Source organism: Puma concolor, chromosome C1 (assembly GCF_028749965.1).
Source record: "Puma concolor isolate L17-30 chromosome C1, mPumCon1.1.hap2, whole genome shotgun sequence".
NCBI classification, from domain to species: domain Eukaryota; kingdom Metazoa; phylum Chordata; class Mammalia; order Carnivora; family Felidae; genus Puma; species Puma concolor.
In genome coordinates this window covers 40,121,706-40,144,564 of record NC_141674.1, presented here as the reverse complement: position 1 = coordinate 40,144,564, position 22,859 = coordinate 40,121,706, and the positions used below count along the sequence as shown (strand labels likewise).

At 41.9% G+C, this 22,859-nt stretch overlaps 1 protein-coding gene and 1 pseudogene across 7 annotated transcripts in view; both read right to left on the bottom strand.

Annotated features, from left to right (window-relative positions):
* Positions 1-22,859, bottom strand: part of ELAVL4 (ELAV like RNA binding protein 4) — a 148,633-nt gene that overhangs the window by 24,628 nt on the left and 101,146 nt on the right. For all 7 annotated transcript variants that reach the window (XM_086716932.1, XM_086716929.1, XM_086716928.1 and 4 more), the window contains exon 3: positions 1,175-1,278. In XM_086716932.1, coding sequence (XP_086573058.1) covers positions 1,175-1,278 — 104 coding nt within the window. The remainder of the gene's footprint in view (positions 1-1,174; positions 1,279-22,859) is intronic.
* Positions 9,940-10,451, bottom strand: LOC112848492 (small ribosomal subunit protein eS12 pseudogene; annotated as a pseudogene).

Below are 22,859 nucleotides of genomic sequence, written 5' to 3'. Positions count from 1 at the left end.
AAAAGAAGATTTTTGTTTTGGTTTTGCTTTGATTACCTCCTAGCTGAAATTATCTTATACCAACAGTCTCTCTCTGTCAGTCCTGATGTTGGAAAAGTGGCTCTGTTGAACTAAAAAGTTCTGCTTTTGTGTTTTCATACGCTGAGAGCTGGTGCCATCTATAGATTTCCATTCTGGGAGAGGTTCTCTTTTGTCCTACTTTGCGTCAGACCTGCTGTCGTGAGGATAAGAGCGCCCAGGAGACACCTCCCTGTGGTTTAATAGGCTATGAAGGATGGGACTCATTAATGGGCTGGCAGCTGCCCCCAAGCAGGATGCTGCCTGGAGGTGGGGGAAGAAGGGGAAGGGAGACTGAGGAGGAGGAGAAGGCTCCATCCAGGAGACCACCACTAGCTATCAGAGGGGGCCCTCAAAGCAAACAGCACCACCTCCTGAAGGATCTCCACAAGGGGAAATCTGAACCGAGAGAGTGACGGCATAGTCATAGAAACCTCTGGAGAAACAGGCTCTGGGTAACTGTTTCTCTTTTTCGACTTAAAACAACCCCACCTGAGATATTATCTACAGCTCTAATTATTTTCCAGTTGCTCGAATGTTACTTTTTCTGTCATTCCTTTACTGTGTTCCTAACAATTGGATAGTCCCCATCCCTATTATATTAGTGTTTATTTATAACAGATTTTTTTTCTTTTCTAGTCACATTTAGGAGGGTCCTTGTCCCCTTTAGGTAAAGCCAAACTGTTACAGCCTGCCACATGAGGCTCCTGCCCACCTCCCATCCCAAATCAGACCATGCTATCCTATATGCTGTTCCCCACTCATAATGTTTACGTTCATTTTCACAGCTTCCCATGTGCTGTTCCCTCTGTGTGGAACAGCTTCTCTGGCTCAGCTTCTTCCCATGGCTTAGTTCTGGCCATCTTTGCAGGCTTGGGCTCACAGGCCTTCTTGGCGGGCCCTGACACCCCATCTACCCTCCAGTCCCTTCCCTCTACTCAGCCTACATCTCATTCTTTGTAATGATCTGTGTCCTCCACTTAGCACTGTGGATGATAAATGTCCTTTGCATAAATAAAGAACACCACTTCCAGCTCCCTGATAGCCTGGATTTATGAGATCAAAGGAACAAAATTTAACCAGTGCCTCCCAATCAGGACAGCATATCACTTCTTACCTTTATGGTTTTGGTCTGGAGTCTGAGTCCATTTAAAGTATTGATGGCTTTCTCTGCATCCTTTGGATCAATATAGTTAACGAATCCATACCCTAAACTCTGTCCTGTGGAAACATTTTAAAAAGAGAAAGAGAGAAAGAGAGAGCTCAGTATCTTTACAGCAGTAATACTTCCCATTGCAGTGAGTCAAAACCCTCCTCTAGTATATGGTTTCTTTTACACCAGGGTTTACCCCAGGTGAAGTTTCCAATTCTTCCATCTCTCACTTTGGTCAGCCTATGAACTCCCAGCAGCTGCCCACGTTGGGAATGGGTAAGTGCCCCTGCACATCCACATACATACACAAGTGTCCACTTAATTGGACAGAGGTGAGAAGGTAGTTGAACGAGAGCAGGTGTGCTTTGTTAGATCTGAACTGGAGTCATGGGGCTTTTCCTATGGGCAGTGTGACTGTGGAGAGAAGTCACTGGATGTCCCAATTTTTTTCCCCCATGTGTCTTCTCTGGAGATAACAGCACTTGCCAGAGACAACTATGAAAGGGTTAATGAGACACTGTGTATAAAATGCCTACCAGGTACATTGCCTAGAATATAGTAGCTGCTCAACGAAAGACAGCTATGCTATGCTCAGTCCTGTAAAACTGGGGCGAGCGCTGAATGTGGTAGCTGTGTCTGCTGCCTCAGTCATGCCAGCCACGCCCACACTCAGAGGAATGTAGCAGGATCTGAGCAGCAAAGACTGAGACATTTATAGTGAAGGCATGACCAGAATTTAAAGCAGTTGCTACAAATCATTGGTTGCCCTCATCATCCTCCCCTCCCAGCCCGAGAACAATTAAAAAAAAAGAGGAGGTTCTATTAGAAAGAACTGGGGAGCTCCTAACACAAAGGGGAGAGTGCAAACACATTCTGCAAAGAGGATTTAGCTCCTTTAGGTGGAGATGGCATCAACTTGTCTGCAAAGAGAGGTAGCAAGTGACAGGGCTCCCCCCAAGTGAAATAAAAATAATGTGCTTGCGATCGTGCCACTGATTATAAATAGTCCATCAGCTCTGCCATGTGTCATCAGCCAGAAATATCATTAGGAAACTTTACATTTTTTGACATACCCTTTAAGAAATACAGAGCTTAGGGTGGCTGAAAAACCAGCTTGAACTTCCCAAGCAATGTTATTGATTTGTGGGCGGCAGTGGAGCCGAAAGGGAGGAAAATGACAGGACGTCACATGTCAGGGAAGACTGATTACATAAAGCTCTTTCTGGAGTACCCGGGCCAGGGCTGGGAGACAATACAGCAAAAAGCCTGCCATGTCCTGGTGACAGGAGCCCATTTCAGCAGCCAAAAAATCTTTCCAACAGCTTCTGTTTTGCTGGTAAATGTCTGTGTTTGTGTTGGTTGTAGGAGGGAACCTGGGAAAACAAGTTGGGTTCTGGATCAGAAAACGGGTGACTTTGTTATCCTTTATAGGACGCAAGCAAAGAGGATCATGAGTAATGGCTCAGTGCCCACTTTTGTCCCCAAAATGGAAAACCCAAAATGACAATACTTTCCATTAGAAAACTCCTCTGTGTTGTGGAATAACAGGAAAGACAGGAGCAAACTTGGCCAGATATACCCTTTATAGGCAGAATTAGTAACTGAAGGAGGAAGAGCAAATGCTAAACACACTCTAGCTGCTGGGGCCCTTCTACATGTGTGTGTATGTGTGTGTGCAGAAGAGTAAAAGTGTGTGTGAGAGAGAGGTGTGTGTGAATTACACGACCCTGCCACATGTTGGGAGAAACTTTTGCAAATCCTAAAATACAAGAGGCATTAGTTTAAAAATATCATTATCCTAAATTTGGCTTCACCTCATCAAGCCCAACTAAATTCACCTAATTAAATCCATTTTCATCATTCAAATTTATCAGTTCTATTTTCCTTGTAAATAAGAGAAGGCTTAAAAATTGCAGCACTAAAATATTCTTTTAAATTTTTTTTTTTTTAACGTTTATTTATTTTTTTGGGACAGAGAGAGACAGAGCATGAACGGGGGAGGGGCAGAGAGAGAGGGAGACACAGAATCAGAATTAGGCTCCAGGCTCTGAGCCATCAGCCCAGAGCCCGACGCGGGGCTCGAACTCATGGACCGCGAGATCGTGACCTGGCTGAAGTCAGACGCTTAACCGACTGCGCCACCCAGGCGCCCCGCACTAAAATATTCTTACAATTATTTATTTTAAACAGTTGTGCACCAAGTTGAGATGCTTTGAAGGACATTTTTAAAGCAATAATCTCAATGATAAACCTTAGCTAGTTCTAGGAAACAAGTCAGTCTATCCAGCTAAATTGAATTTTTATAAAATTAAAATGAAATATGAAAAAATACAGACAAAACACTCACCACTTAACTGCAAACACTGAACCTAAACCCAAATAGTTCATGATTCGTCATGCTGATGGAATGTATGTGGAGAAATTTATCATGCCTACCAGTGGTGCACATTCCCTGATACACTAGATCTTTCTTTCTAATTATCATATAGTTATGGTAATCTAAAATAAATACAGCGGCTATGTTTTTACATTCTATATTTTATCTTTGGTTTAGACCCTTGCTTCAGGTCCTAGGAAGGTTCTGAAGGTCAAGTGAAGGAAAGGACTCCTGTCCAGCAAGCTGTGTCATACCTCCCCACCTGCTTGTATCAGTCCCAAACCCACCATCACCTCAGGTTGACTGCAATTAGCACAACTGTGCTGTCATCACCTGCTCTAGGTTTAGAGAGAAACTGCACTTAACATCAGGAATGAAGGTGCTTTTGGGAAAAACTAAAAACCAGATGAACATCGTTTCAGAAAGGAAGAGGGGGGAAAGACTAGAGATTCTCCTTGATCTGAAATAACGAGGTACAAACTCTGAAACAGAACACTGCATTCAAGCAGAGGGGAATGGAGGTGAAGAACATTGCCAGGGAAATAAAAGACATGAGATAAACTGGCATCACAATGAAACTACCTGTGCTACCTTGTTCACAAATGGCTTCCTCACGTGCTTCTTGCCAACGTAGGAGGAGTCCAGCTAAGTCCAATAAAAAATACTTGATGGAACTAAGCAGTCTCTTTTTAAAAATGCTTATTTATTTATTTTGAGAGAGAGAGAGAGCACAAGCGAGCGCAAATGGAGGAAGGGGCTGAGGGAGAGAAGAGACAGAATCCCAAGCAGGTTCCCCGCTGACAGCACAGAGCCTGAAATGGGGCTTGATCTCACGAACCCTGAGATCCAAGCCCTGAGATCATGACCTGAGCAGAAATCAAGAGTTGGACTCTTAACTGACTGAGCCACTCAGGCACCCCCTAAGCAGACTAAGCAGTCTCTTTTAAAACACTCTAGAGAGGATTAAATCCCAAGGTAGAAAATATAAAAACCCAAGCCTCATTTCTTTAAAAAATTATTAGTAGGGGGGAGAGTAAAATGAGGAAGAATTCTATGTTTTAACTTGTATGTATGATGGACATACATTGTTTGATGAGTTTTGGGTTTGCAGTCCTATATTTAAATGCACATGGAAAAATGTGGATGAAACACATTCACAAAAAATACCAACACTATTTCCATGGGGACTAAGAGAGCCATCATGCTGGGAAGGCCCAGGGGACCCAGTCTGGAGCCTAGAGCCAAGTGTGTGTGTATCTGCATCCCAGAAATAGATAAGGTCCTCTTATTATTTTTTCCCAAATAACTACATTTTTCTTTATCAGCAATAGTAAGATTTCACCAGATAGGTATAGCAACAGTATTTTTAGAACAGAAAGTTTTTAAACTTTTGTTCTCAATTTAGGAGTTTATTTTGATAGCAAGTTGGTCAAATAAAACAATTAAATCATTGAAGTTATGTTTATTGAATCATCAATAAAAAAATCAATAAAGAACAGATGATATTATAAAATGAAGACTGCCTCCAAAATTTGTAAACTGTAGTGAGCACCTGACTCCTTGATGCTCAGGTGATCAACCACCCTGACATGTGTTACCACTCCTTAATAGTCCTGTCCAGCAGGCATAGATGAGGGATCCCCAGTGACCATGCATGGGCAGGAAATGCTTTCTTGGTAGTTTGGGATGGAAACTTAAAATTAGAATGTAGTTTCCAAAGGGAAACAGTTATACATAATGGCTATACTTTAAGGCACTTCAGTGTATTTTAGATTAAAGAGGTTCACAGGCTTTTCTTAAATCTGAACCTGAATATTTCTGTTTTTATAAACTGCACATATGTACATGCACACACACAAACACATGATGGGTCCTCCTACTCTGACATGGCAACATCTCTGTTCTGTTGTAATAATTTGTATACCAACTTCTCCCCTTGGAAACCAAACATTTCTCCCTACAAGAAACAGTAGGTGCCCAACAAATATTTGAGGGACGAAAGAGTGGATACATATGTTTGTACCAATCCTCCATTTCTAGAAGAATGCTTTATGTTTGGGGGGAAGGTGGGATACCTGGGGAATTCTTTTTCCATTTGTGAGAAAGGGGGAACATGACAAGTGGACATCAAAGATTGGAAAAGAAAGCACAAAGGATGTCTGGGTAAGCTCTCCTCCAGCACAGATCAGGTGCTGCCTGTCTTCTGCATTTCCAAAGAGCTTTGCCACCCATTCTGTCACATTTGACTCTCACAACAACCCCATGGGAGAGATAATCATCATTTTATAGATGTGGAAACTGAAGAACAGAGAAAATAGTGCTGGATCTTAGTCTAGATCAGGGATTGGCAAACTTTTGTTATACAGGGTGAGATAGTAAGTAGCTTAGGATTGGTGGGTCCTCTGGTCTCTGTCATGACAACCTTGCCATTGTGGCATGAAAGCAGCCGTAGACAATATGTGTTCCAATAAAACACATTTAGGAAAACAGGCAGTGGGCTCAATTTGGCCTTTTGGCCATAGTTTGCTGACCCCTGGTTTAGACCTTTTGACTCCAAATCCAGTACCCTTTGCCATACTCACAGTTAACTCTATTTGAACTAAAATGTCCCTGACAACTATTCCAAAGCCCTGAAATACGTCTGAGGCTTTTTTGAATCATCTAAGAAAAACAAAATTATCTTCAATAGTTGTGCTAAGCATTTTTATTGCATTCAGACTCTAGGAATCACCCTTACAGCTGATTATAGTACCATTTTCTTGGTCATTCTGGATAGAAGTTGTTTTCCCTTGCCTTTGGGGTCCTGGGGGTTATGACAGCAGGACCCCAAATGTGACATCCTCATGGCTGATGGCAGCAACAGAGAAGCCATCCCTTTGCAAGGCTGGCTGGAAAGGGCCTCAGCATTTTGCACTGCCAACCTGCACACTTTGCTCTTTCTTTCTTCAAAAATCGTCATTCTCTAGAAACCTAACTGCTACTCCCCTCATCTGCAAAGTCCCTGAGGGGGCAGCCAGATGGGTAGCTGCTGTTGATAAAAACTTCTGAGTTGAGTAAGGATTCTTGTGAATGTTAGAACCCCGAGCTCAGGATGAAATTCTGTTCTCCAAGCACATGATAAAATCCCCAGTCACCTTAAGATCACCTGCATGGCAGTAATCCGCATGCTGGGTTAACTGCAGCCAACTCTGAATCCCAAGACTCCCTCCCTGCCAGTCCTGAGATGTCAGATGGCTCAAAATCTACCTGAACACACCCTAAAGAGGGTCAGAGAGACCTGAAGCTGTTATTACACACTTCAGCTGTTATTACACACTTCAGCTGTTATTACACACACACACACACACACACACAGTGTGTGTTTCTATGTGTGTGTGTGTGTGTGTCTGTTTCAAAACTTATTTGCTGTATAACTTTGGTTAAGCCATTTAAGCTTCATCAGCATATTCCTTTATCTGGGAAAACAGGGATAATCCCTTATCCTCACAATCAGAGAATCACTGTGAGGGTTAACTATGTTAACACACAGACTAACAGCAGCTACCATTTATTCAGGGTCTGCCTTGTGTCAGGCACTGTGCTAAGTGGCCTACTGTTACCCAATTTAATCCTGTGTGAAATGGGTACTATCAGGCCCATTGTGCTGATAAGAACAATAGACTAAGACATGTTAAGTAACCTGCCCAAAGGTAACCGGTAAGTAGGGTCCACGGTTAGGATCTGAATAAGCCCAGATCTGTGTGACTTTCGGGCTCAAGCTTTTCTCTCCACAGGGCCTGGCTTCTGTGAAAAGGCACAGCAGAGTGTCCAGCATCAAGTAAGCACTCAAGGACATGCACACACTCTGTGCTGGGGTCTCTTCCCCTTCTTCACACTGACTGGGGATGCTTTGAGATTCTGGAGCATCCATGGCTCTGTTCCCACCCACCCCACCTCTGTGGGTTTTACATGGTGTTGGGCATTCTGGGTCTTCACTTTTCTTCTGCAGGCTCAGGGTTAGTAGAACCAACTAGTCAGAGAATTTCTTTTCTTTTGGTAGTTCACACAGTTGCTTCAAACTAAGTATGGTTTAAAGTTTTTGTACTCTAAGTGTGGTCCCTGTAACGGTATTGTTGGCATCATCTGGAGACTTGATACAGAAATGTAATGATGTAAGAAATGCAGCTTCAGCTTATTGCTGTGTGGCCCCAGCTAACCAAGTTCAAGTAATGTCCCTACACATTGGTTTCTGAGAAAACTATACATCTAATCCTTAGTAGCAGGGAAGGGAAGCACAGATGGGAAAGTCCTCAGAATTTCTTTGTATACATTATTTCTTCTCATCCCCCAATTCTGCATTCCCACTTTATTCCTTTCTGCTGCAATAATTGTACCTGTAAAATGAACTTAAGATTACTTTTTCATGGAATTATTAGGGAGATTAAAAGTGATAATGCATGCAAAGTGCCTGGCATATAACAGATGCTCAGTGGAGGCTGGTTCCTTGTCTTTCTTCTCTCATGCCCCATTAAATATTGCTTTCTACTATTGTCTATGAGACTGTTATCTTCTCATTGAGGTCCCAACCTTCTTAAAGGGAGAGAATGTTTTTGATGCTTTTCTTTTATATTAGAGCACAGAATATGCTATAGGCACACAGACTCCATGTATAACAGGCATCTACAACATGCCAGATACCATGAGTGGGCCCCAAAATGACCAAGATATTGTTCCTGACTTCAGGAGACTTAATATGTAGAAGGGAAAAATAGATATAAGAATTAATTATATCTCAGCAAAAATAATAAATATACCAGAGATATTTCCTTTAAAACCATATACAAGAACAAGAACAATAACAAAAGTATACACATAACAGAGGAGATGAAGACTGATTCTGACTGAGCAGAGTACAGAAGGCTTCCTGGAGGTAGAGGCACATGAGCTCAGCTTTGAAGAAACAGTAAAATTTTGATAGGATTTTCCTACCAAGGGATGACCTTCCAACCTGAGGGCTGAATCCAAGCACTGCATGAATTTACCCCACAGGTATTTACTGAACACTTGTCATGTGCGAGACATAGTTCCATTTACTGAGACCAGAAGAGAACAAAAATACTTGGTTTCTGCCATCACTGAATCTATATTCTGATTGAGGGTGATGGAGCAAGACAAGAAACATAAATAAAATATAAAAGTTGTCAGATGATGGTGAGTACTGGGGAGGAAATAAAGCAGAGGAGGGAAAAGTATAGGGGATGGGGTTGCAATATTTTAATAGAATGGTCAAGTGAGTCCTCGCTGCTAAGGTGACATGAGAGCAGAGACCTGAGGGAAAGGAGGCAGCCAGTCCCTTCTCTCTGAGGGCAGAGCATCCCAAACAGAAGAAATCTTTTTTTTTTTTAAAGGTTTATTTATTTATTTTGAGAGAGAAAGACAGAGAAAGAGAGGGAGTAAGCAAGAGGGGCAGAGAGAGGGAGACAAAGAATCCCAAGCAGGCTCTGTACTGTCAGCACAGAGCCTGATGTGGGGCTTAATCCCACAAACCATAACATGCTCCTGAGGCAGGAGCATGCCTGGAATGTCAGAGCAATGACACAAGTGAACGTGAGGGCAGCCCCCCACTGCACTTACTAAGTGACTAAACAGAGGAAAGGGGCACCCCTGGTTTCTTCAAACATATGAAAACCATGCCAGCCCACTCCCCTCAGCCCTGCAGATCAGGGGAACGATCTCACTGACATATCTTTTCAAAACCATCTCTTAATGTATCCCTGTTCCTCACTAGGTGGGGAGCAACTTGGGGCCAAGATGCTATTTTATTCATCTCTGTATCCCCAGGACTTACCAAAGGATCCATAACATTGTTGGATAGTCAGTAAATACCTATTAGGTGAACAGATGAATATGATCTATTCACATACATACTTATATCCTCTTAACCTACTCAATTTCCCATATACCAAACAGAAAGGGACCAGGGAGAGCTGCAAACTTTTTTACCAGGGCCTTACCCATGTCCAGAAGAATCAGTACCATGAAACACATCTGAAAGACCTGTAGTCTTTAGTCTGAAGGAGAGAAGACTCTAGAGGTGCTCAGAGCCAATTTTAATATTTGAAAGGCTGTCATGGGAAAGCAGGGGTAGGCTTGTCATAAGGGAGAGAATAAAGATCTGGGAGAAGAAAGTTAGGGAGCAGATTTTTGCCTTGATAAAAGGAAGAACTTTCTAATAATGATTGATGAGAGTGTGGCTGCCTTGTGAGGTGGTAAGGGTGCCATGACTAGAAGTATGCAGAGACCAATGTTTGTTATCAGGGAAGGGAGCAGCAGTCAGCAAGACGGACTGATCCCTTGTAATGCTAAGATGAAAGGTTCTAAATTATATTTTATTTATTAATTTGAGGAACAAGGGCTAAGTTTTTTATTGTTCATTTCTTGCATTCCCAGTATTCCTTGGTGACATCCGTGGCCTGAGGCTCTTTGCCACAGTCCTGAACCACCACACAAGTGCAACCAACCACTTCATGGGATTTTCCTTCTCTGTCAGTTTTACAGAGGCCTACCCATTCCCCTAGTTTCTTGTTGTCATCAACCTTAATTTGGTTGATTTGGTGTTCAGCACAAAGGGCCTCTGCCAGCTTGACATACATAGGTTCATCCAGTTGGACGCAAGCACACAAAGATGGGCTTGGTGCTTGCTTGTCTAAGGCTTTGGCAGCTTCGTGAATTCCATGTGCTAGGTCATCGTGGAATGAGTCTTTCAACACTTCTTGTAAAGCAGTATTAATGTCCATTATACCTCCAGCTACAATGCCTTCCCTGGCCATGGTGGTGGGTTATGGGTGGAGCCAAATCTTGAGTGTACCCTAGCCTCCCCCTCTGCACTACTGGGCGGCAGCAGGGAAGGAGCTAAATCGTATTTATTTTAGACCCAACACTCCCAACGTGTTTCAGTTTATCCTGATTTCTAACTGAGGAAATAAAAAGGATAGAGAATAATTACTAAGCATCTACAAGCAAAACACGTTACATATATCATTATTTAAATCTTCACAACTTCTGAAGCAGACATTTTTTTATGTAAGTACTATTTTTTTTTATTTAAATTCAAGTTAGCTTAAAAAAATTTTTGTTAAGTTTGAGAGAGAGTGTGATTGGTGGGGGGTGGGTGCAGAGAGAGGGAGAGAGAGAATCCTAAGTAGGTCCTGCGCTGTTAATGCAAAGCCCTATATGAGGCTCAAATCCATGAACCCATGAGATCATGACCTGAGCCAAAACCAAGAGTTGGTCCCTAAACCGACTGAGCCACCCAAGTGCCCCAAGTTAGTTTTTTTTTTTTAATGTTTATTTATCTTTGAGAGAGAGAGAGAGAGAGAGAGAGAGAGAGAGACTCTGACAGGGCGCTAGTGGGGGAGGGGCAGAGAGAGAAGGGGACAGAGGATCTGAGAGTAGGGGAGGGGCAGAGAGAAGGGGGGAACAGAGGATCTGAAGCAGTCTCTGTGCTGACAGCAGCAAGCCCAACGTGGGGCTTAAACTCACCAACTGTGAGATCATGACCTGAGCTAAAGTTAGAGGCTTAACCAACTGAGCCGCCCAGGTGCCCCTTAAATTCAAGTTAGTTAACGTATAGTGTAGTACTGGTTTCAGGAGTAGAGTCCAGTGATTCATCACTTTGAGGCAGGCATTTCTATCCCCGTTTTACAGTAGGGGAATCTGAGGCCCAGGAAGTAGATGTAACACATCCAAGGTTATTTGGCTGCAGAATAGTAGCCAGACTCCTCTGATTCCAGAGCCTGTGCATTTTTTTTTTTTGCTGTGCCCTGGTTTCTTGAATATGTGCTCATTTGTATGCTAAACACCTGCTGGACATGGCACAGTGTGTCTGAGACTTTGACAGAGCCTGAGTTTTCTAGTACTATCTCTAAGTCCTCATTCTTCTCATTTAATTTCAATATATACCACCCAAGTATCCCATTCCCACTTTCTAACTTGGTTGTGCCTGCCAAACTGGATCTAGTATATCACAGAATGACAGTCTTGGAAAGGACTTTAGTATCAGTCATCTTCAAGTCTGTCCTCCAGATTCTGAAACTGAGGACTGAGGAAGAAGCAAGGAGTTCATGGTCTACTAGAAAGTCAGACCTATGAATAATAATGATTGTAGAGTATGGTTCAGTGTTATGACAGTAGGAGAGAGGGATTTCTGAGACTAATTCAAAAAGATTGATAGGAGACAGCCACACAATAGATGGAGAAGGGCATTCCAGCAGGAGGAGGAAGCATGAGCATCTATCCCTTGAGGAGACAGACCTGCCATTCGGTTCACAGCCACTACTTCCAGGAGGCCGCTGATTGTTGGTATCAACCTGAAATGTCAATACTGTTTCCAAGTTGAATCTGGGCTCAGATGTATATGTGACATCTCCCCATACCTCTGGCACAGATTCAAGAATCATTTAGGCATCTGAAATTCTGAGTGTGTCTGCTTTCTGCCAACAACAAACACTATTGAAAAAGACAGGACCTGGTCTCCCTTATTTCGAATTCTTGAAGTATTTAAAATTACATTGAACCAGTACTAGGTTATTTCCAGAGGCTACATTCTGGCTTCCTAAGTAGACGTAGTTTCCTTAGAAGCTGAGAACTCATCATGTAGCATCAAGATGGCAATGAGCAAAACACTTGTCCCACAGTGGGCATTCAATATGAGCTTGCTGAACTAAATGTATTTCCTAATGGACCCTAAATCCCTTAAGGGCAGGGACATGGATCTTATTAATCTTGGTATGACCAATGTCTGGCACATAGTAGGCTTCCAATAAATCTATGTTGAATGAATGAATGAGTGAATGAACTCAATAAGTGAATGAACTCAATGAATAAACAGGAACAAAAATAGTTATTTTTTGAGTGCTTACCACGTGCCAGTTATTGTACTGAGTGCTTTATTTTTTTTCTAGCTTTACTGAGATATAGTCAACAAATATGACTGTAAGGTATTTAAAGTGCACATCATGATGATATGATACGATTTGATATGATGTGCAATGATAAAGCACATTTATTTATTTACTTACTCATATTTTTGGTGAGAACATTTAAGTTCTAGCTGAGTACGTTATTTCTCTCATCTCATATGCTCCCTGAAACAATCCTACAAGGTAGGCATTATCACTGCCATTTACAATCAAGAAGACTGATGTCCAGAGACCTCAGATCCCAAGACCCAAGTCCATCTGGCTCCAAAGTCCAAACAGGCTTTTAACAGTTTCCTGATTTCAGAGGCAGTATCACCCAAACTGTTCAAGTAAATGTGAAACAAAGCCTGTATTACTGGGGTAAGGTTCATGGAAATGCAAAGTATACAAAATGATTTCCAGCAGTCCCCAGAGCAGGAAGGACTGGTTACAAAACTACAATATTGCACAAAGAAAGCCAACTGACAAATTCCCAAAGGAGGTTTTTTTTTTTTAACCTCTTTTGGTTTGTCCTATAAAATAAGTTGCTCCAATGACAGATCTTCAAATATGTATTTCAATAATATACCTCAACAAATGACAAAATGAAACTAATCTGAACCCTATTTTTCTTCTGTCTGTTCAGGGAAGAAAGGCGATTCATGAGATAAAAAGCTAGTATCAAGTACTTAGTTTAAAAAAAAAAAGCTGAAAGAGAAAAAATAGGTAATGTACGAGGGATAATAGAAACCTCAGCGACAACCACCTCACCCTTCAGCATTTATCACACAAAAACAAGTGTTCAGACTGATGACCCTGGGGCAATGAAAGATTCTTAATCGAAACAACACTCAATTAAATTATGTTCAGAATATTCTTACAGACAGGAAAGAATAGTCAAACATTTAAACATATTTTTAACAAGGGTTGAAACAAAAAGAGGAGGATTTTGGCAAACTCCCAGGTAGTCAGAGAAATGAACCAGAATTCTTAATTCTTGGTTGGCTTACTCTCACATACAACAAAAGGTCTGGATGTCAGACAGACAAGTCTTTCCACCCAGAATGGATGCAAAACCAACAGGTGATTCCAGAAATGCAGCTGATGTTAAATGATGGTCTAACAACAACAAAGGAGGAAGGGGTAGAAAAAGTCATCAGGTTAGTAGTAATTGTATACACTGTAATTAGCCTTTGGGCAAAATGAGATTCTGTGGGTGAAATGTCTGTGGGTGAAAGGAAGTGCTATGTGTAACACTAAGACAACAGCTTCCAAAACTCCCATCAGACACTGTGGAGAAGGCGTGTGTGGAGGCTTCCGATATCATGTTGGGATTTAGATTAAATGAGATAACTTATGTGAGAGGGCCTGGCACAAGGTAGATGCTTTATAAATATTAACTGAGTATAAATCTATTAAAACTGTCTTTATCCAAAGTAAAAGAAAATTCATGGCTCTCGATGAAGGAGGTGAGAAAAATAACTTGTCTGTGCAGAGCTGGAGAAGGACTTTGTCGGAGAATCTTTGTCAGTGTGTCATTTCTGAAATCAGGGCTTGGGGATCTCTGGCCTTGGATTCACCACTAACAGCGGTGTGAAATACAGAGATGAGTACCCCATCCCTATCATCAAGGAGTTCGCAGATAGTGAAGTACCAGACGGGAATCTCATGATCATGTTAGGATCTGACAAATGCTAGAATAGATATTTCCCAGATCCATGAAAAAAAAAAAAAAGAAACAAGAATCAAAGCACATTTTCCCTTTTCATCACCAGTCAGCTTGCAGATAAGAAATAAGACAAAATCAAGAAATAAAAACCCAAGAACAAAAGGACTCATGCAGAAATGGGTCTGTAGTGTAAGAAGCAAGGAGGGAAGCCATCTTCTTTGATTTTTTTTTTTTTAAAGCTAAGGGCTTCTTGGGGAATGGCTATTCTGTGCAAGTGTGACCAGCATCATTACACTGAGTCAAGTACCTGGGAGACGTGAAAATGAAGGAATGCCCAGGAATGTGTGTGAGAATTGCAAAACATAAATACCTTCTATGGCTCACCTCTTTTGGGCAATGGAAAATGAAATGTTACCCTGACAATCAGAAAACCAAAGGAACTCATGATTTAAATCATGCCCAGAACATGCTTAGTACTCGGTAATTTCTAACAAAAATGCCTAATGTTTGATGGGGCTGTGTTGGTGCAGAAGGGATGGATCCATCTGGCACCATATTCGGTTTCTCCTCAGAGCCATTAAGACTTTCCTAGGACACCAAGGCCTCTGCTTGCCCACTCACGTGTAGTAGAGAACCCCCACCTCTTTCTTAACAGAAAACAGGAGGTCATCAGGTAGGAACTATCCCAAACTGCCTCCTTCCCTTCTACTACAAACTTATCCCTAATAGAGCTCCTCCTGGCTTAGAATGACAGTCCATAAAATGCTGGAGGAAAAAAAAGTTCCTAGGGCAATGTTATGTATTATACCATTCCTTTTAAGATTTGTAACATGCATTAGCACAGACTCAAAGAAGCAGTGATTAAAAAAAAAACAACCCTTTTTAATTTGGTTCACTTCAGTTTCCCAAACTCATTTGGTCACAGAACCTCTTTTAAAAAAACATATAACCTATTAAACACCTTTGGGAAAGACTTTTAGATGAGATTCCCAAATGAGCACTACTCTTTGAAACAGGACAGAATACTGCCTCAGGATATAATTACCCTAGCCTGGGGGTGTGGGCCCCAGCTCTGAGCTATAGTTCCTGAGATACCAGAGGGGCCCACAGGAAAAAGGAAATGAAGCCAGAGAACAGTTCTAAGGTCTCTTTTTACTGTAACAGTCTATGATTCTGTTTCTCAGAGGACATCACATAGACTTGCTCTGGGATAATCTAGACACAGGACAGAGATGCATAGTGGGGAGGGGGTCAGACGTCTGAAGACGTATTTTCATCTTGTACAAATCTGGGTCTAGCTCACTATGTATCAGCATACAATAGCTCAAGGAGTTTCACTCAGAGAACCAAAGACCCAGGGGAGAAACAAAACATAATTGTGTGTGGCTGTATGGACACCAAAGCAGAAGTACACATGTAGAGGTGCACAGATACAGCCATACACTTGCACATTATCTATACTTAACTAACTAGGCACAATACCCTGGGAGCCACTTTAGTATTGCAGATAAAAACAGAGTCAAACAGGAGTGCCTGGGTGGTTCAGTCGGTTGAGGTCTGACTCCTGATTTCCGCTCAGGTCATGATCCTTGGGTTGTGGGATTGAGCCCCATGTCAGGCTCCACGCTGGATGGGGCCCCTGCTTAGTACTCACTCTCTCTCTCTCTCTCTCTCTCTCTCTCTCTCTCTCTCTTTCTCCCTCTACCCCTCTCCCCTGCTCACGCGCTCTCTCTCTAAAGTAAATTTTTAAAAAATAGAGTCAAACAAACATGGGTTCAATTTTGTTCTGACACTTAGAAGTTGTGTGACCTTGAACAAGTTAGTTAACTTTTCTGAGCCAGTTTCCTTACCTGTAAAATAGGGCTAATAATACCTACACCTCACAGAACTGCTGTAAGAATTATATACTATTTACCAGATGCTGTTCTGCGTGTTTTATATGTTGATGCTCACAATAATCCTATCAATATCCCTATGTTACAAATGAGAAAACCGAGGCACAGAGAGGGGAAAAACTTGCCTGTTACACAGCTAGTAACTAATGAGGCTGGGATGCTAACACAAGCAGTCTATGTCTTAATCACAAAGCTATCCTGCCTAGCACAGTTCCAGATTATAGTAGGTCTATGATATTCCCCGGGAAGACACAGACACACATACACAAATATACAAATACCCTACACCTCCTCTTCCTCTCTCGGATTTAAAATGTGCTGTTTTTGTCATTAGTTTGTTACACGGGCAGTTCAGGTGGGCAGCATGCAGACACCAGCTTCCCAAACACAAGGATCCTACGTGGCTCTTCAAGGAACGGAAGAACAATTCAACATTATAAATGATGACTCACGACCACTATTTTCACAAACAGCCTGCTAATTAAACTTTCTTATGAACCTTGCTAACCAATTTTTCCAATGCATGGAGGAAAAATCATTCATTATAGACCGGAATCCGAAATCTAATATTAACAGCACAAGTAGTATCTGTGGCATTGTAATTTGATCAGCTTGCGCATTAATAACAGTTAGACACTGATGTCTGAGGCAGTTAATCAGCTTTTGTTGAGATGTACATAGATAACTGAACAAAACATCTGGAAGACAGACGAGAAAGTAAAACTAGCTTATCACAAGGCGTTTAGTATTTGCTTTATCCTTACAAATCCCCTCCTCACAATGTTCTATCTTCTAGGTGACCACAGTAATATCCTGAATGGTATAGCACTTTAACGACTTACCAACACATTAGTAGCTCATCTCCCGTCAACACACAGTAAGGTGGAAAGTACCAGTGTCGTTTTCCCCATTTTATGCACAACAATCTGAGGCACAGAACAGTTTGATCCACTGAAAGTCCCATAGCTATAATGAGAACTTGGTGGAACCTTCCATTTTATCATGTTGCCACTCATAGAGGTGGCCTGGTTTTAAAAAACAATCTCAGAAATCATCCTGGCATTTTCAAATACTGAACTGAAGGCTTTCATTTACAATCTTCCAGAACCACTAAAACTGCTATTCATTATTACCGTAGCTATTTCTGAGGTTTACTGGAATACATCCTACACAGCCACATGCAAGATTCAGGATGAAACAGCAAGGATGCGAGGAACCTTCTCTGTGAAAGTCTCTTGTTCCAAATGGCAGCAGCATGTGGTCAGACAGACATGGGTACACAGACAGCTCGGTCAGTCACTTCAAACAACGTGAGCTTTGGTTTCCTCATCTAAAGAATGGGGCTGCTATTACCTCTTGGGGTTGTGGTCAGGATTAAATGAGATAACAAATATAAAGCAACTGGCATCCAGCAGTTCTTAATAAATGTAAGGTCCCATTCCACTCTCCTGCCTTCTCATATGGCATTTCCTATTTCTTATTTGGAATTATATAACTGAGGACTGAACCAAGAACAAATAGATACCTACTTTTCCTTTCCTCTGTCTTTATCCATCTATTGGCCCAGGGGTAGGACACTTGGTGAGAAGACGGAAGCAGTCAAGAGGCAGAAGCGGCCCCTCCCATTTATAGACTGCTTTAGTTTACAAGTGCCTCCACATGTGTCAGCTGTTTGAATTCCAAGTCCCATGCAAAGAAGTTAGGGTAAGGATCTATCTTCGTATTGTATGTCGAGAAAATGGGAGGTCCACAAGGAAAAAGCGACTTATGCAAGGCCAGGCACATACCTATTATGTGTGTGTGTGAGAGGGGCTGGGGAGTAGTGCAAGATTTCACTGATATCTGTTTCACTTCTGGTTAGAGTTCACTGCACTGTGTCTGGTATTTCTGAGAAGGAAGCATTCGGTATGTGTGTGTATGTTGGGGCGGGTGGAGCACTCTGGGGTAGTGCTGTATTTCTTTTGTACTTAGACAGTGGTCTGTCTCATTGAAAAAGCTCCACTTACTGGCAAGGGGCACTGGGGAAGAGAAAAGGTGGCTGAGAACTAGTTCCAGTTTCCAGGGTCAGGGCCAGAAGGTGAGAGTAACATTTGATTTTCCTGTTTGCTGTCCAGCTCAGAGTCCTGGGCAATGCAGAACCTGCCAGAACTCATTGCAGGGACCCTTACCAGGAAGATGGTAGCAGAGTACTGAAGTACCTGTGTGCCCAGCCTCAGGGTTTGAGGGGAGAGGGGAAGACTGAAGAGACCTGGAGACCAGTTAATACCTCAGTTCATGGTAGCAGGCAAGGAAGCTCACTTCAGAACACTTCCTTTGGCACATTGTTTACAAAAACAGTGAAAACAGGGACTCCAGTCAGGCAGCCTCTCTCTGTCACTGACTTCCTTGGCCAGAAAAAAACATGTCAATCAATCCAACATGGGCTCAAGCAAGAAAGATGAAGAAAGAAAAACTCTATGTATGTGATTTCAGGCTTCATATCCCATCCTGTATCACAGCTGGCAAGTGTCTCCACAGAGGTCTGTGGGCTAATGTGAGTGTCGGGGGGAAGGTGGGAGGGGGCTGGGATCCTGCTTACCACTTGAGAATGGGATCAAGGTTGTCACCATCCATTTTTCCTTCATGTAAAGAAAACTTAGGCTAGGTGGTTGGTTACTTCTCAGACAAGTCACCTAGCCACATGTAATTTAATTTTCCTTCTGGTTCTCCTTTTACCATTCATTCTATGCCCATTTTGCTCTACCTTGCTTTTTAAAAAACCCATAGCTATTTTAATTCTAGCTCTCTTTCATATTATCTTACAAAGCCAATTCAAATCCTCTTTTAATCAAATGGCACGTGAGTACATAAAAAGGCAAAAAGAGGAGACAGGACAGGCAGCAAGCAAAGAAAAGAAAAAAAAGAAGAAAGAGCAAGGAAAAGAAGAAACCAAGTGCTCTTGACTCAAGTCTTCTTTGGGGGGCACTGGCCTCAATATGTTGGCTATTTTGATAGGGTCAGAGGAAGTACTGAATGTCAAAGCCTTTGAAAACAGACACAAGGGGTGCCTGGGTGGCGCAGTCGGTTAAGCGTCCGACTTCAGCCAGGTCACGATCTCGCGGTCCGGGAGTTTGAGCCCCGCGTCGGGCTCTGGGCTGATGGCTCAGAGCCTGGAGCCTGTTTCCGATTCTGTGTCTCCCTCTCTCTCTGCCCCTCCCCCGTTCATGCTCTGTCTCTCTCTGTCCCAAAAATAAATAAACGTTGAAAAAAAAAAAAAATTTAAAAAAAAAAAAAAAAAAAAAAAGAAAACAGACACAAAGGGAAATTTGGGGGATTATTAAGTATATGCTTTATGCTCATACCACCAATAAAATGATTAAATCTGAGTCAAGATGTTTGTGGTAAGAAATTCCATTATCAGCCATAGGAATTAGAGTAATTACCCGAACTATCTGTATCCACTTAATGGTAATGGGACCTCACATATCACCAGACATCCAACTACAAAACAAGGGCCAAGCAGAAAACCAAATTTGTAAGTCAGCAAGAAACTGAAGTAGGTGCAAGGAGAGTCACTGAGAGAACTTGTGCCTGACCTCAGCAAGATAAACAATGACCCTCAAATCACAGACACCATGGGGAGTCTGCAAATTGTCCACCTCCTTCTGTGTTAGGTTGGGTTATTTATTAGGAAAGTAGAAAAAAACACAGACTTTGGAGTCTGACAAACTTGGGTTCAAATCTTAGCCCTACCGCTAATTAGCTATGACCTTGGATAAATTACTTAACCTTTCTGAGCTTCAGTTATTTCATCAACACAAAGGGGCCACTAATAACACTTTCCCACGGAATAGTCCTGACTGTTCCATTCACTATCCCTTGAAGATGTCTCTGAAGCCTTGCTCAACTGCTTCCCTCTTTATGGACTAGTCTCCCACAACCTGCTCTCTACCAAGATCAAGGCTCATTTGACACTTGTTCTGAGAACCCCAGCCTACTGTCGTCTTTCTCTCTTTTGAACACCCATAGCTGATGTGTTCATATTCATTTAGCACAGCCAGAGTGACAAGGTAACAGATCACAGACTTTGCAGTCAGACAGATCTAACCCCACTCTCCAGCTAACTGTTCTAAGTCTTGGCTTCCTTATCTATAAAATGGGGATAATACCACTGATCATACATAACTGACATAAAGCTTCAATGAGATAACATATATAATACGTAGCTGACACATAGCAGGCATTCCATCAAAACTCCGTCCTTCTGTGATGCGTCCTTCTGTGCTAATGAAACTACTAGCCAGGGTCAGGAAGGGTCAGTTTGGACCTTGGTGAAAAACAAAACAAACACCCCCCACCCTCACCCCCACTACCATCACACGCAAAACAGTAAAGGTGGACAGACATGCGTTCCAGCCCCTTCCAGACCTGCAGGCTGCCGTAGGACCCCATACTTTGTCCTGGCTTCCCCCATCACTGCCCTGCTGGCAGCAACGTGTGGGCACGAACTATGTCTTATCTTCTCTGGCTTCTTCACAGACCCTGATACAGAATTTAAGAGAAGAGAAGGAAAGGGAATAACATTTATTTGGTCTGAGAGAGCAGACACTAAATAAATACTGTTGGCTGAATGAAAATGTTTTACAAATGTAAAAGCCTTATCCAAATATATGGTCTCTATCTGAATTTTATCTTCTCTCCAAACTAGAAATATCTTCTCCCATCAAAGCTCAATTTGGGGACTGTAGAAAAAATAAAAAGGCAACTTAAAGATCTTTAGTTCTTACAAGGAATGAAGACAGATACAGAGTTCATCAGTTAAGAGCAGTAAGGGAGATGTGGAATGGGGCTGTTGTGGGGTGGGGGAGGCAGATTGAAAAGAGAAATCACCCTGCCACACCTCCCAGAAGACAAGAAAAAAAATGAATTTCCCATTAACACATTTCAGAAAGCACTTTCCTCCTACCCTGAAGCTGATGAATTACATTTTTAGATAATGTGTGGAAATTTCAGTTTGACATTACCTTCCTGCTTAGTTCCTAGTCTCAATCAACCAGGTCATTCTACAGAGAAGGGGGAGGGAGTGAGGGAAGGAGTGTGTGTGGGTGTGTGTGTGTATGTACTGGGGGAAGGAGGGGAGGCTGGGTGAACAGGGAATTGGTCCTACGAACCAAACAGTCAGCTAAAGCACAGAAATAGAAAATCCTTAAAATACCCAGGCCTGATTCACATCCCAGGTAAAAATCCTTTGAGACATTTCTCTTGGGACATGAGAATACTTTCCTACGGTTTTCTGAGTTTGGAAGGGGGGCAGAACCATCTAATATGGAAGGGAAGATGAAGGGGAAGATAGCCAGGGGGCAAAAGGAAACCATACCTGCTCTATAATCCTGACTCCTGCCACCCTGGGAAAAGAATTATATCCAAAGGAGCAGAATGTACCTGTATAAGTTCTAATCCTCACTGATCCATTCAGTTGCCAACCCATCCTAATTAGAAAGTATGGGAGGTCTCTGCCCCATGGGTGTGTAAGAGGCACAATAATTACATAGTTTACTGTTTGCACTTAACATTCTGACATCTTCCAGTTCCCCTTAATAAGGGAGACCCCTATTCTTCCATTTTGTAACCCTACTAGGCTGCCAAATCTTCTCCATAACTGAATATTTTCCATTCGCCCCCAACAATAATCACTTTCCCTCCCCAAGTCCACAAGTCAAAATTCTTTCGTTCTTCTTTGTGGAATACAATAAGATGACTGCAGGGGGATGAGAAATAAAATGACAGATGCAAATCTGCCTGATTTTCCTTTGAATTCAAGAAACACATTGCACTGTACCAAACACATTTTCAAAGTCAGCAGCAAAATGTGCTGATAAATGCTACCATTTCCTGTACCCTTCTCATCACTAGCCCTCTGATGTGCATGTAGAAAAGTTCATTTAGCTAATCAATATCTTGGGATTTTCTTGGATTATACATAATTGAGACTGGGTTTTAACTATGCTTACATTTAAGGCAGCATCCATTTTAATACAGTGCTTGCAAAATCAAGAAAAAGAAAACACAGTGAAGAGTATTTTGTGAAGAGACAAAACCTGAAGTTAAAAAACCACTCTGTTCTTCCTTGTTCAGGTAACGGGTGACCTGCTTAATTAAAAAACCACTGGTCCTTATTGTTATTTTTTTAATGTGTAGTATGCTCTTTTCCAAAACAAAAGATTTTGAACTCTAATTGTGTTTTCCCTGAACTGAAAGTTTTCATTCCCTGGGTAATATAAGCTGAGTTCATGTGTTAAGGGGAGAAGTCAGTTGAGTATTTTTAGAGAAACTGCCAAAGATAAACTATAAATTGGACAACTCACAATTAGTCAGACAGTCCTGGGTTCAAGTCCCAGCTCCTCCACTTGGAAGCCAAGACACCTTGGGCTAATTACTCAGTTGTTCCTAAGTCCAAGTTTCTTCATCTGTAAAATAACTATCTTGAGGATTACATGAAATTCCATCAATTCATCTCAGCACAATGCTTAGCACATAGTGCACAATAAACACTGGCTATTATTGTGAGTCTCCAAGAAATCCCAATTTACTATTTAAATGAGCTACTCTATTTAAAGCATTGAATACCATGCCCAAAACACACAGAAGGCACACAGAAACATACAAAAACTTCTGCTATTATATTTATTTGGCTGGGTGTTGTAAGAAAGTATGCCAATAAACTCACCTTAGGGCTGAATTCACATTTTAGGAATGAATTGAAAGCACTTTCATATTTTAGGATTTTTCA